Source organism: Ursus arctos, unplaced genomic scaffold (assembly GCF_023065955.2).
Source record: "Ursus arctos isolate Adak ecotype North America unplaced genomic scaffold, UrsArc2.0 scaffold_27, whole genome shotgun sequence".
Lineage (NCBI taxonomy): Eukaryota > Metazoa > Chordata > Mammalia > Carnivora > Ursidae > Ursus > Ursus arctos.
Window position 1 is genome coordinate 4,259,140 of NW_026622952.1, and position 18,954 is coordinate 4,278,093.

Sequence of the window (18,954 nt, forward strand, 5' to 3'; positions counted from 1 at the left end):
CATAATTACTTTTTATTACTATTAATTATTATCATTATTGTTATTTTGTCTACCATGGCTGTGCCTCTGACTGGTTCTTTAAAAAGCTGATCATTCTACGGACAAGTTCTACTGGCCCCAGGACCCCTCGCCTTGTGAAGAAGGATGTGGCCTGTGAGGGGTCAGAGTCTAAGACCCCACTACAAATGGCTCCCAATGTACAGTGAGGCCAAATTCTGATTGATACCTTAAAAAAAAAACCTATTTTTGGATAATTAAAGTCAAATACCATAATCGAGTTTGGTTTGAAATCGATACAGCTGCCATAGAACCATGTAGGCCAATAGATTTGTGAGTTTACAAAGGAAATTACTTTGCAAAAAAAAAAAAAAGTCATTTATTTTTGATGATGTTTCCATTCAAGAACTCAGTTTTTTAATGTTACTGGGAAGCAGATGCTAAACTGCAAAAATTAACTAGCGACTTCATTTCAGAAAGCAATGATATCCGACTTCTTTATTAAGTTTACTGTTACACGAACAAAGAAAGAGAAGAGCATTTCTTTCATTAGCAAAGCAAATAGGACATCTGTGCACAAGAAAATGCAAGTCAGAATTTGGTGGGTGAAATTCATTGTTGTGGAAGGAATAATTGGCTTGTAGGTACCGCAAGTTTTATATCCCAGATCTTAAATCGGATAGGATCTCATAGGTTTGAAGCATTTCTTATCATTGGTGTTTAGTTTTATTTTGATTTTAACCCTATATAGAATGTCTTGAGAGAACAAAAAAACAAATTTCAGACTAACAGCGAAGGAGGAGAAACTCAGTCTCTGAGCCTCACTGTCTTAGCTTGACGCTCTGTAAGCTGAGAGTTTGGGTTTTCCCATTCACCTGCATGCAGCCTAAGAATGAGGGAAGTGTAGGGCCTGCGTGCCCCACAGAATGACTGTTGAATGTTACCCATGCCATCTAACTGGTATTCCTTTATGGTTTTTGTTTTCTTCCTTTTGAAATCATCCCTGAGTCTTTACTAAAGTCTTCTAAAAATGACTAAACTAATCCTAGCTGTACATGGGCACAGGATGAAAAGGAATTAGTGCCCCCTTGTCGGTAGAAGGACTAGGCGGAGGGGGCAGCAGAGGTGAAGGTGACCCTCGTGTACAAGGTTTAGGACTTCAGGCCTTACCCCCTTTCCCAAGTGAAGATTAGCCCTATAATATTGACCTCGAAACAGTGGGTTGTTATTTTTATTATCAGAGACAATGGTTTCATTCTCCATGGATCACCCAGCATGGAGAGCTTTTAGTTGTCAACATGGTCAGATTTTTCTGGGCAGTATTCTGTGCTTTTCCCTTGGGGTTTCCCTCCAGTGCACTACTGTACCCCTTCCTGGGGAGTAGCTGTACTCTACACCACTTTTGTACCTCCTCTCCATCATTACAAAGGATGATTCTTCTTCTCTAGTAGAGATGTGAGGAAGTGTGTCTCAGATACCATAACTGTATCCTAATTCAGGTTCTTCTCAAGGAGGCTTGTGAGGACTAGTTTTATGTCACCTTGGCCAGGCCATGATGCCCAGACATTTGGTCAAACATGACTCTGGATGTTTCTGTGAGAGTGTTTTGTTTGGATGAGATGAACACGTAAATGAAAAAGCAGTCAGCCTTTCAACTTGGTGCTTCTCCAAGTCTCCAGCCTGCTGGTCTACCCTGCAGATTTTGGAATTTCTGACCTCCATAATCACATAAGCCAATTTTTTAAAATCTCTACTTATCTAACTATCTATCTATCTATCTATCTATCATCTATCTATCATCTATCTATCTATCTATCTATCTATCTATCATCTATCTATCATCTATTATCTATCATCATCTATCATACATATAGTCAACTGTAGTATATATATAATACATGCTATTTATTTATTTATTTATTATTTATTGATATAGTCGGAGTGGGGTTTAAGAGCTTGGGGACATGGAAAGTAGTCAAATGTTTTTTTCAAGTGGCGTGATGGGACTTTGAGGGCTGAGTAATCTGAAAGGCCTCTTGGACAGGATGAGATAAGCTGCAAGCTCCATTTGACCAGTACCCATCTGGGGAGGGGGACTGCTCAGCAGATGCTAACTTGGGCAGAGGCTGCCCCAATGATCAGGTACCTCTCCTTGAGGCCATGATACTAGATTGGCTGTCTGGAATGTAGATACTGTCCCCAATATGGTGTGTGTGCATAGTGGGAGGCAAGCCTGAATTAATGGAGTTTACCCTAAATTGGCAAGATGAAAGTTTTCTAGCTTTCTACTGTCAGATGAAATGAGATCTTGAGATAGAAAATAAATCAATAAAAAGTTACATCTATTTGTAAACTAAACATGTGGATTTACTATTTATTCCCATTTTGATCATTTATTTCCAATGGGTCGATTAATTCATTTTACAAATACAAACTTTCGGTGTAAGGAGAAAGAATCATTCTTCTAAAAATAAAGAAGGAAACTAAAATAGAATTTGCAAATTGATGAACCATGTGGAAGAGCCTCATCCACTCCCACATCAGTAACTATTCATTGTTATGCTGGTGACTTCCAAGACTTACGTGAGCCTCCTCTCTCCTCCACTTCACCACTGGAGCATTTCCAACCTCCTGCCACAAACTCAGCACACACAGGGAGAGGAAGGCTGGACTGGGGCCACAAAAAGTCTCCCTAAACCGGTGCTCAGTAGGAACATAATAAGTTGTTAACTGAATGAATGAATGCATGAATATTTAACTTGCTTTTTAAAGAAATCAACAAGGGGATCTGTCTACAGGCAATTTTATTTGGTTTTTGAAATTTAGATTGATTTTCTACCACTTTGCAAATAGAATAAGGGTACACTCGCTCCTCTGTGGGGTTCTGAATGAGGAAGTGTCCAAAGCTATTCGCTATTAACCAGTAATCAGGTAGGGAAAGGAAAGTTTCTGGCCATGAAAATTCTTCTCTGTGAAGACTAACAGCTCTCAACAAAGGAGGAGATGGTGTTCTGTAGAGCAGGGGTATAACTAAGGCTGAGGTCCCTTTCAGATTATTCCAGACATTCTTATTCTCTGGGCCCACGTGCCCTCCAATGGGGGAGAGAGTAAGGGAAAACCCATGTTTGCCGGTTTTGCGCTGTTGGGCAGAAGACAGTCTTTTAATCACTTTGGGGGAGAATTGCCTCCAAGGTCTTATCCCTGACGCTCTTCAGGAAGCTCAGAACTTCAGTCCCGCCTGTGCCCCTCTCTTCTAAGGCTTGAGACGGCCCAGGGAGATGGTTTGGCCTCCTGCCCTTTGCTTTGGTGGCTGCTATGATGAGGTATTTGGTCACCACTGTGATGTGGTAGCTGCGCAGGTCTGCCAGGGCCTCCACACACTGGTTATAGGCTGTCAGAAGCTGGCCATTTCCAAAGGACAAGATGTGGTCTCTCAGTGAGGGGCCTGAGTGGATTTCTTCTATAAAGGCCTTATGGGAAGGAGGCATGTACTCCCTCATCCTATGGAGAAAATCAGCTGAAAGAAACAAACCAGAACAATGCCATAGCTCCACGTGGAAAGATAAGAGAGGCTGTCTGCTTTTCTGAACATCAGTGCAGCAAAAACTTGCTTTCGTCCTAACTGTCCAATCTACGTTGCTGGCTCTTTTGCTCACAGACATCAAATACTATATTCTTGACTACTGATAGGTGGTAAGGAAGGAAAAATGAAGCAAATACATCTCAGATAACCGAGTTGGAACTAGATCTATCAGCCCATGTATAAATATTTATTGCATACTCGGGGGGGACAAAGTATCTTGCTAATCATCATGACAGAGATCTACAAATGTAAGGCATAAACCCTTAGACTGATTTACTAAATACTCTGCTAAATTTTGCTTCCCAAGTGCTTTATTTGGAGGCAGTGCTAAGAAGAAGGAAAGTAATAGAGTCTATAAGGGCAAGAAAATAAAGAATGACCAACTGTTTTTCATAGTAGCCTCTTGAAGTCATTGTTTAAAAATAAAATCAATAGATATTGATAGGAAATGTGGATAGAGAGATCATTTATAGGCTATCCATTAGGTGTTTAATACCATCATGGTTCTTGACAACTGATTTTTATGGATGAGACTGGACCCCACGACACAAAGTTCTAGTCCTTTCTTTTCCTAATCTAACTTGGAAACTCTGCACTCTGAAGTGTCCTTTTGTAATTATTAAACACTGCCTTGCTGCTGGCAGGTAAGGAAATGAACAATTTCAAGCTTCTAAACTGGCAGACCCCTCTTTTAGTCTAAAGAGACTTGGCCTGAGGTTGCAGCATTTTTATGGGGAAAGGCTGTAGTGGAGGAGCTCAGACCCATCACCAGCTATATCCAGACTTAGTGACTTAATGCCACAGCCTTCAAACTCCAGATCTCTCTCCCATTTTAGAGAAAGGAGGCTACTACCCTAGGATCCAAACAAAACTCCAGGGAACAGCTGGATATACAGCATGTTTTAAGATTTGGAAATGAAACCCTATATCCTGCTGAGATCGAATATTAATTGACTTAACACAATAACATCTGGCAGGTGCACAGCCTCCTGGTTGACTTGGAGAAGTATAGACTTCATGACATTTTAATTTGCACTTGGTCTTATCAATTGGTAAAAACATCCCTGTTCCTCCTCCCTACTAAGGAACAAAAAGAAAAAGAGTGTCTGACTTACCACTTTCCTTGCTATGACAAACGCCTAAGAACTCATCAAAGGCATGAAGCACTGTGCTCTGAGCTGCACTCCCTCCAGAGTACTCCAGGGGCTCCGTGGAGACTCCTTCATAGATCAACCCCACAGGCATTGCTGGGTTATCCTTCCATCTAAGCCAGAGTAAAAGTCAAAGAGAAGGCATTGGTGCTAGGAGTTAAGAGCATATTTTCTGATATGGAAACAGCGAGTAAGAAAGCAAACACAATTTTAATGGTAATTTTAGAGCAAAAGACTGGATATTTTTGTAAGATAAGTACTTAATCATTCTTCAATTTCATAACAGGCCACAGAATACAGCTCAGTTGAGGGATTACTCCAGAGAAGTAAAGGATTTTTAGAGAGGAATCCTTAGCACTGGTCCTCTGATATATTTATTAGAAAAATTCATTCATAAAGATGATATCAGTGCTGATCAATAGGAGCAATTTGGAGGCTCTGGAATAATCTTCACCTAATCTCAACCCTGATACCTTTAACTCTGCAAATAGAGCTTTGAAAGTAAACACACACACACACACACACACACACACACACCCCTTTGCCCTTCCCTGAAATAGCTTTAACAGTAGTCATGCTGAATTATCAGTTTTAAATACTACCTGAGTTTGTGGGAACACCTTTGTCAAATATGTTCTTGATAGCAGGTATTGATAATGAGGGCAGCAATAAAGAGAACACAGTACACCCTGCAGGTTACCAGAGGGACATGAAGATGGGACTGGAATTGAGGCTCTGAGTCTTGCTCACATGAAGTTGGCTTTCCTCCCTTCCTCTCTTCTTCTGTCTCCCTGATTACATTTCTCTGTCTTTTTGGTTCTGAGTCCCGCTCCTTCTACTTCCAACTATTTTACTCATTTCCCTGTCACATTTGTTATTGAGTCTTGAACAATTCCAGAGACCATGTGGGTGACTCCATAATAAGACAAAAACAACAGCATGAAGAACACTTCTAGTCGTACTTCCAAGGTGTTAGTCTCTAAACCCCCTGCACATTCATGTTCTCGTCTGACCTCTTTGAGTGATGAAGGTAGGTTTTTTAAACCCCTTTTACAGATAAACAAAGACAAAGCCATTAAGCCTCCAGGGCCACATTGTTAGAAAATGGGGAAACCAGAACGGAAATCCCAAACTTGTAATTTTTTTTTTAAAGATTTTACTTCTTTTTTGACAGAGAGAGACAGAGCACAAGCAGGGAGAGAGGGGGCACCCTGGGATCATGACCTGAGCAGAAGGCAGACACCTGAACTGAGCCACCCAGGTGCCTCAAACTTGTAGTTTTCTATTTTCATTTTCTCGAGACCCCCTCATGTGGATTTGCACTTTTACTCAGAAGCACAGTCTTTTTTCCTTTTGTTGCCAGGAATGAGCCACCGTCCCTATTGTGAACAGTTTAAATAACAGGCTTACGTTGATGTCTCACCTTCTTCTTATAATTCTAAAAGTCAAGAGAAGGGAAACACATCACACACATACAAAAGCCGTGGCCAGACTGCTCAGCTTGCTGTTGGTGACCTTTTCCCAATACTTCCTTGAGGTAGGAAATGCTATAAGGAGGTGGGTTGTTTTCTTTGGAGGCCGGTTTGGTCAGTTCTTGTATAGTTTCCACTGCATGAATGTCAGAGTGGCCTTTGCAGTGGGGGCGACATCACTCTGGAAACAGATGAGGCATAGAAAGCAGAGCCAGGGGACAGCGAAGGCAGATTCTGATCGTAAGATTAGAACATGCTGTAGCTTTTGGGGGAGAGGGCTCTTTTTCAGGCAGATAGAGAATTTAATCTGAGCTTTGATATTTATTAACTGTGGGCCTTGGCTTAGTTAATTAACTTCTCTGAGCCTCAGGTTCCTTACCCAAGTGATATTAGGATCTACGTTATTGGGTTGTTGTGGGAGCTAATTAGAATAATACCTGCTCAGGGCCTGGAACATATTCAGCATTTGCTAAATATTAGCCATTTTATATTATTCAGAGTGAGTTGGAATCCTTGCTCCCTCCATTCATTATGTTGTAACTTTGCATGTACCTTTGTGAGTCTTAGTCCTAATTTGGACCTACTTCCTAAAGCTGCTGCATAATTAAATGGGTTCCAGAGAAGTTTTATGACTTGTCAGAGTTCAGGACACTGCTTCAGTAAAATTTCTAGACCACATTTTATGGACAAGGAGTACTGAAAACATCAGTGGAACAAAAACCGTGGCCACACTGGTGCAGAGTTGTCTTTGGCACCCTGTGGATAACCTCAGATGGTCACTTTGGTCTCTTTTAACAGTCCCTCCTCATCATGACCACTTCTGTATGTCAGACTTTCTCAGGGTTCAGTTCTTGGGCTTCCTGCTACTTTCACTTCCCAAGTGGTCTTATCCAGCTTCACCGATTTAGAAAGCAACTATATTAGGACTATTTAAAAGCATACACTTATACCTGGACCTCTCCCTTATGGTCCAAACTCATATATTCAACCACCTACTTACAGATCTCTGCACCAGAAATGAACATGTCCCAAACAGAGCTCTCAATTTCCCCTCCCCTTTGCCAAATTTGGTCCTCTGATAGCCTTTCTCATCAGAGAAAATGGCAGCTCCATTCTTTCAGTGGGTCAGGCCAAAACCTTAGAGTCATCTTCAACTGATCCCTTGCTCTTCTTTCCGTAAGCAATCCAATAGTAGATCTGGTCAACTTTACCTTCAGTTGTGTCCAGAACTGAACATTTCTCAGCAACTCCACTACTACTACCCTAGTCCAAACCACCATGCTGGATTGTGGGATAGCTTCTTAAATGCTTTCCTGGCTTCCATTCTTGTTCTCAAATCATCTATTTTCCAATTAGAACTTAGAGCAATGATTCAAAACTTAAGACAGATCATGTCATTTGTCTTCAGATTTGCCACCGCTGCCCTTGTCTCTAAGCAAGGAGACAACAAGCCCCGGCATGATCTGGTCTTCTGCTATCACTTGTATCTTTCTCTTTCTCACCCATGTATATTCTGTTCCAGCAACACTGGCCTCCTTGCAACAATTCCTCCATGACAAGCATGCTCCAACCTCAGGGTCATTGCAATTTTTGTTCCTTTTGCTTGGAACAGGTATCTAGATGGTTTAGTTCTCACTTCCTTCAGGTATCTACACAAATGTCACTTAGAAGCATGGCATTCCCAGATCATAATAAATAAATAAGAAACTTCAGCCACCAACTCTATCTCTCCCTGATGCCCCTACTTTACATTTCCCCATAAACAAATATAATTAAAGAAAGTATCATACAATATATGTTACAACATTATAATTATATTTGTTTATGCATTATCTGGCTCCCATCATTAAAATGTAAGCTCTGGGATGCCTGTGGCTTAGTCGGTTAAGTGTCTGCCTTCGGATCAGGTCATGATCCCAGGGTCCTGGCATCGAGTCCCGTGTCAGGCTCCTTGCTCATGGAGGAGCCTGCTTCTCCTTCTGCCTGCTGCTCCCCCTGTTTATGTGCTTTCTCTCGCTCTCTCTCTCTCTTTGACAAATAAATAAATAAAATCTTTTTAAAATAAGTGAATAAATAAATTAAATAAATAAATAAATGAAATGTAAGCTCTATGGGAATGAAGTTGCTGTTTTGTTTTATGCACCATTCCCAGAACCAGGAACTGTGTCTGGCATATGCGAAGCACTCACTAAATGGTTGATGAAAGAATGAATGAAAAAAATATCATTCTATAATTCCATATTATATACCTAGAATATATGGACCCAAATGTTTGTCTGGAAAGGACCTAGCCAGCTTTAAAGAACCATCAGATGCTCAAATAGCCAAAAAACATCAATTTCTTCTTGGTGTCCCAACATGAAGAGGATGTGTTAAAGCCACATTGAAGGTGATAGAGAAAAACACCAGCATGTAAGTCAAAAAAGATAAGATAAGGGGATCTACTTTCAAAACCCATGTTTTCCACCTGTGATGAGATTAGTCTGAGGAAGGGAAATGGGGTTTCTATTTTATGACTAGCCCAAGGTCTGCTCCCATGCACTCTCGGGCCCAAACTACTATTTGTAAAGGAAAGGAATTAGTTTCCTTTCAAATCTCTGTGGACAAGGTTATTTTTAGTCTTTCTCATAGTAAATTTCTAGGAAACCCAAGAGGAAGTGTAAATAGAAAGAAAAAAAGAAAGAAAGAAATGAGATGACATTTTTCCACAGGAGTTGATGACTTCCCTGTGAAATTTAATGTGAGTGGGAAATAAAAAGAATATGTTTAATCTACAGATGACAGAACTCTCCTAAATAAAAATGTTTTTAAAAAGTAAATAAAAACAATAACTCAAACATAGGATAAGCCAAGAATATAGGAGTAGATTTCAATTTTTCAAAACAACTCTCTTGAGAATTCTCAACAATCCCGATGATTTTAGCCATCAACACTTATCAATACATTGAAGATTTGGTGCCGGACACTTAGTTGTACTACATGGAAGTATTTTTGAGGATCAGACAGAGGGAGGCATTTATGTAGATCACAGACAAGACGCATCGCTGACCTGGAACTTATTTTAATGAAAACAATATCACCCTGCAGTGTCCATTTAATCATGATGGGTAGAATTTTGAAAATACTGCCCCAAGATTTCCATTCTAATTCCTAAAACTCTTCATATCATGAGCTATCATGCCTATCAATATGATATATAGCAAGGCCAAAGACTTTGCAGGTGTAATTAAGGTTACTAATCAGTTGACCTTAACATACAGAGTTCTCTGCATTGTCTCAGTGAGCTCAATCTAATCACAGGAGACTTTAAAAGCAGAGATTTTCTCTGGCTAGTGGCAGGAGGAAAAATCAGAGGAATATAAGAACTAGAAATATTGGAAGCACCATGGCTGTGTTGGAGGACATCATGTGATAAGGAAAGCAGGAGGCCTCCCTAAATGGAGAACATATCCTATTCAACAGCCAGCAAGGAAACAAAGACCTCAGTTCCAAAACCACAAAGAACTTGATTCTACCACAAACCTGAATGAGTTTGGAAGCGAATGATTTCCCAGATTCTCCTGATAACAGCTCAGCCCAGCAGATAGCTTGACCTCAGCATTTGGAGACCCTAAGCAGAAAACCAAGCTGAGTTCGCCTGGCCTTCTGACCTACAGAAATGTGAGATAATAAATGTGTGTTGCTTTAAACTGCTGTTTTAATTTGTGGCAATCTGTTATGCAATAGTGGAAGACTAATACAAACTTAGACAGCAAAGGGAAGCACAAAGAGATTTTCCAGAATTAGGTACTTTCTAAATCCCAGTCTATTTAAAATGTTTAAAGAATGACCTTTGCTCTCTAAGTCTACCAAAACTTATCTGCCAGTTTTGCTTAACATTTGTTGCTAGAATCACTATTGTACAATCAGATCTTTGTCTTAACCCTGAGCATATGCAAAACACAGAGAGAGCAAGAAGAGTTCTAAGGATAGATAATTTCTTTAGGGGAGGATTTCGGGACTGAATGGGTATACAGCAAAAGTCTGAATTCTAAGAAACACTCCCAATTCCATTCTGCACCCTTCCCTATTTTACTTGTTTCCTCATCAGCCAGGTACCCATTACTCTCAAGTTATTCTCTAGAAACCTTCCTGTTTCCACTCTCTGAGCTCTGCAGTGAGGAATGCCCACACAGGCTGATCTCCCCTTAGACTGTCTCACACTGCAGACCTACTCGATCTTGAGAAAACACTGAGTTCACGTTGTCACTCCCTTCTTTCACCAGTGTAATATACCACTAAACCTACTGATAAATCGATTAATCTGTTGATCTTGATATTGGACTTGTCTCTTACTACTTCCAGGCACAGCTTAAATTTCCTTCTGTCCGTAGCACTTCAAGATCTCCTAGTTATCAGGATGGAACACTAGGTGGGTTCTATTTCACATTTTTCACCATCCGTTCACTACCTCCACTTTTCAGTTTTCACCATTAAAAAAACCAAACAAACTTAGTTCCTCTCAGTTAATGTGAATAGGAAAGCAATTTGAGTAAAACATGTGAAGGTATAACTAATGTATTTAAAGGAAGAAATGTATCTAAGGGTAGAGTTCTCTAACTGGAGAAATTAACAGCTCATGTGACAAAAGAAGAGACCCACAAGTATGAACAAATGACTTGGGGTAGCTCTTCCAGGAACATTAGAAAGAAGGCTTTTAAGACACTTTCTATGCTCCCATCTGCCTTAGTAACAAGGGGGAGAGAATGGATATAAATGATAGGGCTTTGTGGTTGCAAAATGGGCTTTTTTTCCTGCCGAGATGGGATTCTAAGTGAATATAAATGAATCTAATTTGGTGGTCTAAGGAAAATTATTCTAAACTTAAATATTCAACGTACAATGTCATTTGTCATGCAGATGGTACCCCACCTCTTTTATCCAAGAGTGGATTCAAATGATCACTTTGCTAACAAGGGTTTCTTGGTGTGTTTCTTACTATAGGAAGCTTCTGTCTCCTCTCATAAATTTGGAATATGCTACTGAGGCCTCATGCAGGAAAACGGTTGAACTGTACTTACCCAGAGAGAAAGATCCGGATGACTGCATAAAATATGTCTGGATCAACATAATCTGGAGAAGCAATCAAAATGTGAACTTTACTACAGGCAAAAAAAGCAATTGGTTACATGTGCATGGGTCCTGCTGCTCTCTTGGGGCCGCCTCCTCTATCTGATCCTCATGGAAACCTGGAAGGAAGGCAGTGGCTGGAGGGAGGTGGAATGTTCTCTTCTGTGGCCCCTCACTGGCACTTACAGAACTTTTAAACTGTTCCAAATGCTGCCCTTTTCTATTTGCGGCACTTCCTTTTTCTGAACTTCATAACAACAAAAGGAGAGGTCAAGGCCATCTTTAAAAAATTCATATTTTAAACAGACATGATATTTGAGAGAATGTAGGAAGTAGAAAGAAGAAAAGCAGAGAAAAAGAGTCACCTCTCTCAAGGCTTTCACAAGAGATGAAAACTAAAGTCATCAATGCTCAAGCAATGTTTTGTACAGGAAACTAGGGCCGGAAGGGAGAGTGTCTTGCCCAGGGGTTGCCACACCAGGTCTGGTATATGTTCATAGAGCTGCATTCCTTAGTCTGTGCAGCTAGTTTTGGCTCTAAACCGGTGCTTGGGGATAACTGATTCCACTAGTTTATTAATTTGCATTTAAAGAAGCATGTCCTAACAAAAAGGTAAAGAAGAAGTCAAACTGTCTCTCTTCGCAGGTGACATATTACTCTATATGGAAAACCCAAAAGACTCCACCCCCAAACTTCTAGAACTTGTAGAGCAATTCAGTAATGTGGCGGGATACAAAATCAATGCTCAGAAATCAGTTGCATTTCTATACACGAACAATGAGACCGAAGAAAGAGAAATTAGGGAATCCATTCCATTTACAATAGCACCAAAAATCATACGTTATCTTGGAATTAACTTAACCAGAGACATAAAGGATCTATATTCTAGAAACTACAAATCACTCTTGAAAGACATTGAAGAAGACACAAAAAAGATGGAAAAATATTCCATGCTCATGGATCGGAAGAATAAACATAGTTAAAATGTCTATGCTACCCAGAGCAATCTACACTTTCAAAGCCATCCCGATCAAAATACCAATGACATTTTTCAAAGAACTGGAACAAACATCCCTTAAATTTGTGTGGAACCAGAAAAGGCCCTGAATCACTAAGGAATTGTTGAAAAGGAAAAACAAAGCTGGGGGCATCACGTTGCCGGATTTCAAGCTATTCTATAAAGCTGTGATCACAAAGACAGCAGGGTACTGGCACAAAAACAGACACATAGACCAATGGAACAGAATAGAGAACCCAGAAATGGACCCTCAGCTCTTTGGGCAACTAATCTTTGACAAAGCAGGAAAAAACATCCAGTGGAAAAAGACAGTCTCTTCAATAAATGGTGCTGGGAAAATTGGACAGCTACATGCAAAAGGATAAAACTTGACCACTCTCTCACACCTTACACAAAGAAAAACTCCAAATGGACGAAAGACCTTGATGTGAGACAGGAATCCATCAAAATCCTAGAGGAGAACATAGGCTGCAACCTCTTTGACATCAGCCACAGCAACTTTTTTCATGACACATCTCCAAAGGCAAGAGAAACAAAAGAAAAAAATGAAGTTGTGGGACTCTATCAAGATAAAAAGCTTCTGCACAGCCAAGGAAACAGTCAAAAAAACAAAGAGGCAGCCCACGGAATGGGAGAATATATTTGCAAATGACACTACAGATAAAAGACTGGTATCCAAGATCTACAAAGAACTTCTCAAACTCAATACATGAGAAACAAATAATCAAATAAAAAAAATGGGCAGAAGATATGAAGACACTTTTCCAGTGAAGACATACAAATGGCTAACAGACACATGACAAAATGTTCAGCATCATTAGCCATCAGGGAAATTCAAATCAAAACCCCATTGAGATACCACCTTATGCCAGTTAGAATGGCAAAAATTGACAAGGCAGGAAACAGCAAATGTTGGAGAGGATGTGGAGAAAGGGGATCCCTCTTACATTGTTCGTGGGAATGCAAGGTGGTACAGCCACTCTGGAAAACAGTGTGGAGGTCCCTTAAAAAGTTAAAAATTGAGCTACCCTATGATCCAGCAATTGCGCTACTGGGTATTTACCCTGAAGATACAGACGTAGTGAAGAGAAGGGCCATATGCACCCCAATGTTCATAGCAGCATTGTCTGCAATAGCTAAATTGTGGAAGGAGCCGAGATGCCCTTCAACAGATGACTGGATTAAGAAGATGTGGTCCATATATACAATGGAATATTACTCAGCCATCAAAAAGAACAATTTCACAACATTTGCAGCAACATGGATGGGACTGGAGGAGATAATGCTAAGTGAAATAAGTCAAGCAGAGAAACACAATTATCATATGGTTTCACTCATTTATGGAACATAAGAAATAGGAAGATCGGTAGGAGAAGAAAGGGAAGAATGAAGGGGGGGTAAAGAGAAGGGGGAATGAACCATGAGAGACTATGGACTCTGGGAAACAAACGGAGGGCTTCAGAGGGGAGGAGGGTGGGGGACTGGGATAGGCTGGTGATGGGTATTAAGGAGGGCACGTATGCGTGGACCACTGGGTGTTATACGCGAGTAATGAATCATGGACCATTACATCAAAAACTAGGGATGGTGACTAACATAACACAATAAAAATTATTATAAAAAAAAGAGGGGAAGATAAGGGGACAGGAGTATAACTTAATAACAAAGGTATTGTTATTGTTCATTGTCTTCTTATTGAGGAGGAGTTTGTTGGTATGACATCCAGACTGCCTTATTGTTTTCTAGCAGATGTTCTGCTTTAAGCTGCTTATGCCTTCCTAGCCTGACTTTTTTTTTTCACTTATAGCTCTAGAATTGCATTGAGATTCATTTATTAGGAATTTTAGGAGATGAACAATTCTCCTTTTTCCCCACCTGTGTTTAGAACCAACTGCTATGGACATAGAGTTCCAACAGATGGAGATAAAATGTTTTATAATATCCATAAAGTTATCTGGAGATTGTGTCTGAGGTCAGCCAAGTGAGTTTTTGAATACACCCTCAATGCAACAGGCAGCTCTAGGAAACCACAGACCAAAGGGCCAGGCCCCTGCTACTGCACAGTAGGGAGAAGACCATACATATTCTCTCATCTAACACACGGATCATGAAGAAAAAAGAATGAGACAGGAGAAGAACTGAGCATGGCTGGTGTAGACTAACACCAACCTATTAGAGAGACTAGGGTGAAGGAGGCCAGAACATCATCTAGAGGAGGTCTCACTGCATAGACACATGAAGAGAAGGAAACAAAGTTTCCCTCCAAACATGAGACTGGATTGAAAAATGTGGTTAAAAGATCTCAGTCCAGGGGCGCCTGGGTGGCACAGCGGTTAAAGCATCTGCCTTCGGCTCAGGGCGTGATCCCGGCGTTCCGGGTTCGAGCCCCACATCAGGCTCCTCCTCTATGAGCCTGCTTCTTCCTCTCCCACTCCCCCTGCTTGTGTTCCCTCTCTCACTGGCTGTCTCTATCTCTGTCAAATAAATAAATAAAAAATCTTTAAAAAAAAAAAAAAAAGATCTCAGTCCAATGAAAAGCCATTTACAGAAACTGACAATTCTAATATAGGGAGGTTAAGGGTTTTTTTCTCTCTTTTTCCCCAGATTTATTGAGGTGTAATTGACAAATAAAATGATTAGATATTTAAAGTAAAAAAATAAAATAAAATAAAGAAGCATGTCCTCACATTTGTACTATATCTCTTCTCATTAACTTTCGAAGATTATTCCCTCTTCTTCGCATAATGGGGCCCCTCTGTGACCTGGCACGTTTCTTTAATGTGGATTCCTGTCTGTGTTTCCTTGTTTATCTTTGAGGAAAAAAAAAAAAAACCAAAACAGGGGCACCTGGGTGGCTCAGTCAGTTAAGCATCTGCCTTCCCCTCAAGTCATGGTCCCAGGGTCCAGGGTCCTGGGATCGAGCCCCGCATCTGGCTCCCTGCTCAATGGGGGAGTCTGCTTCTCCCTCTCCCACTGCCCCTGCTTGTGCTCTCTCTCTCTCTCTCTCTCTCTCTGTGTCAAATAAATAAATAAAATCTTAAAACAAAGAAAACAAAACGCCCCCAAAACATCTTTTTTATGAGACCCAAATAATATCATCTCTGTACCATCATACCTATTCTCTACCATCATCCCTATGTTCTCTGAAACCCCATGGGCTCAGGTCACTCACATCTTCCCTTAGCCTCAGGGTTTCCCAGTGCTCCTGAGTGATCTCACATTCTCTCTGCTTTTCTGTGACAATGTCCCATGTGCTGGACTTTTATTTGGGCCCTGTTTCTACATCTTTCCCATCTGGTGCTCTGTTCCCACAAAAATGCTAAGTATTACATACAAATTTTTGCTGAAGCAACAATGACCAGCAATAATGTAATATTTTACCCACAAAAGTAAAATGATTAGTCAATAGATATTTTAATGTAAAAAATTGTCAATAGATATAAAAAATCCATTTATGATTATAACCAACAGAAAAATGAGCTAATTAAGCATAGGAAGAACATTTTTGAACTGATAGAAGAAATTCACAGAAAGCCTATTGTACATTTTGTACTTGATATTTAAAGATTAAAAATAAGTGTTTTAAAATGTGGAACAAACCAAGGATCAGCACTTCCATTCAACATGGGCCAGAAGAGTATGAAAAAAAAATATTTAAAGAAATAAAAGTTATAAGTATTATAAATGAAAGAACAAAACATGATTCTCAAATAACATGATTTTAACATAGGAAACAAATAATGTGCAAATAATTATTAGAATTAATAAGAGTGTTTTTCAAGGTACTAGGTTCAAGGTTAATAGTCAAATATCAATTTTATTTTATAAACCAGCAACAAATACAAGTTAGTTTAAATCAAAAGATACCATATTCACTAGAAACAAAAATATAAGGTATCTGTAAAAAAAGGAAGATATCTAAGTCTCTTATTTTGATTGAAATTAAAGAAAATTCAAGAAATTAAAGAAGAAATCTATGTTGATGGATAAGAAAACTCAGTATCAATATCAAAAAGAAAAAATGTATCTAAAAAAGAGTTCTCTATCTGGATAAATTTTAGCTGGCAGCCAGCAATATGAAGGTTGTTGGGAGGGGCTTATCCAACAACCTTAGTTTGTATTTCTGTGCTATTCTCTGACTCTCCACTCCCTCAATCATAAGACAGAAAGACTGGACATAATATCAGAAGCACGTCATTTTTCTCCAAATTAATGTACGGATTTAATGCAATGTTGAGCAAAATTTTTAACAGAGATTTTTTTCAATGCAATTTGAAAAGCTGATTCTAGCAGTTTATGTGAAAGGCAAAGGATCAAAAATAGTACAGTCACCCCTGGAAAAGAGGGGAGAGATGAAAAGGAGAAATACTATGAAACTATAGTTCTTAAGACAAATGATATTCCTGATGGGAAAGACAGACAATGAAAAAGACTAGGGAACCTGGAAACAGAGCCAGTCATTTCAGAAAATCTGATAGAAGACAGTGCCAATATTGCAGACCAGGCATTATTCAAACAAAGGAAACTGAATTTATTTCTTATGTCATGTTACATATAGATAATAATTATGTGAATTAAGGACTAAAATGTGAAGGACAACAATTTGAGAAGAAAATGCAGGAAAATATACTTATGACCTATGATTATGAAACAATATCTTAGGCAAGACCTCCTAAAACATAGACTTCTGCAAAAGAAATGACAGATACCTTGACTATATTTAAATCAAAAGTTTCTGCTTTCAAAAGTTGTAAGACAAACCACAATATTTGCAACACATATAACTAACAAAGAGCCGACCGCCAAGATGTACAAAAAAACTTACAAAAAGAAAAGGCCATTAAAAATATTAGGAAACACATACATTCACAAAAGAGGGACATGAGTGGCAAGCACCAACCAGCACGTGCATGCACACACGTACACAGAAGAGAGTTAACTCAAATCAGAGAATGCAGGAGTGACGTCAGCATCATGGTGGAGTAAAAGGTCTCCACTGTCTTCCACACAGAGAACACTGGTTTAGACAATCACACATAGACAAGAGAGCCTTTGTGAAAGTCTGGGAATTCAGTGGAGATGTTCCAGCACACCGCTGAGCACAAGGATCCAGAAATGGACGCACTGAAGAGGGTAAGAACGTTTCACTTTGCTCACACCACCTTGTCCACAAGGCAGCAGAGCTTGGTGCTAAGAGAGACCTTCTAGGGCCGTGATTCTTCCCATGAGGGAAAATAAGAGCATATGAGTGAGTGCCTGGCTTCCCCAGCTGCATGGGAATGCTGCCAAGCAGACCCACTTCTTTGTCGCCCCATCCAGAACACTGAGATGTGTTGCACACCTGGGGAGACTGGGTGCAGGGAAGAGGTAGGAGAATGCCACATAGGGCTGTTGGGGGGCATTAAAGGGATGCAAATCATACTGATCACCTCACAGATTCCATTCAGAAACCCTCCCAGGAGCTGCTGCGAATGCTTCACGGGCAGATCACCCCACCCCCTGGTGCTCGGGGGTCTCACCCAGTTCCTTGTGTGCACTCCTGAAGGCAGAAACAGTGAGCCTTTGCTGAAGATTAGTGAGCTCATGCAGCAAACTGGCTGATTTCTGTGGGATTGGGAGAAAGCACACAAACTGGAGCCTTGAACACTGTCCTAGGGAACGCAAATGGAAGGCAGTCAGCAAGCACCGGGCCTGGCATTGCAGGATCTAGAGAAGGCACACACAATTACAACTTCTGCCACAAGAGGGAGCAAGAAGTATGGAGCAGGTGTATCCATAGAAGGTCTGAGAAAGCCTTGGAATCACTCCCAGGGCTGATGGAAGGTCTTTCTCTCTTGAAACCAGTCAGAAAATCCTGGAGGAGGCGAATACTTCTTCAAATACCTCTTGCAGCAATGCAAAGCTTCATGGAACATAAAAAAAAAATCAAGGAAACATGATACCACCAAAGGAACAAAATAACTTTCCAGTAATTGACCCAAAAGAAATGCAGACCTGGGATTTGCCTGATAAAATTAATTAAAAATATCTGTTTTAAGGAAGCTAGGTGAACTATAAGAAAACACAGAAAGAAAACTGAGGGTTGCTGGAGGGAAGGGGGTGGAGGGATGGGGTAACTGGGTGATGCATATTGTGGAGGATAGGTGTTGTAATGAGCACCGACTGTTATATAAGACTGATGAATCACAGACCTGTACCCCTGAAACCAATAACACATTATATGTTAATTAACGGAATTTAAATTTTTTAAAAATGGAAAAAAAAAGAAAATACAGAAAGGCAATTCAATGAAATCAAGAGAACAACACATGAACAAAATGAGAATTTTAAGGGAGATAAAAATGATAAAAAAGAACAGACTACTAGGAAATATATTTTGGCAACAGACTGTGAACACTGTTCAGAAAATACCAAGTAGAAAACTTCCTGTTCTATTAACATGGGGCTGGTAAGGTAGGAGAACCACGTAAGCACTCTGGCTTCCGGGTCTAATACGTGCCCGTTCTGGCTGAGGAGGATGCTTCCTAAAAGCCAATGACACAGAGGATCTAAGGACACACCTGAGTTACGCCTCCTCCTTTTCCTTCCACGTGGCTTCCTGGTAGAGTGGGAAAAAGCCACCAA

General features: G+C 40.1%; 1 protein-coding gene across 3 annotated transcripts in view; it reads right to left on the bottom strand.

Annotated features, from left to right (window-relative positions):
- Window positions 1–467: 467 nt before the first annotated feature.
- Window positions 468–18,954, bottom strand: part of IDO2 (indoleamine 2,3-dioxygenase 2) — a 64,245-nt gene continuing 45,758 nt past the window's right edge. For all 3 annotated transcript variants that reach the window (XM_026485669.4, XM_026485670.4, XM_026485671.4), the window contains 3 exons: window positions 11,264–11,315; window positions 4,696–4,844; window positions 468–3,514 (listed from right to left, as the gene is read on the bottom strand). In XM_026485669.4, coding sequence (XP_026341454.2) covers window positions 3,159–3,514; window positions 4,696–4,844; window positions 11,264–11,315 — 557 coding nt within the window. In that variant the 3' untranslated portion in view covers window positions 468–3,158. The remainder of the gene's footprint in view (window positions 3,515–4,695; window positions 4,845–11,263; window positions 11,316–18,954) is intronic.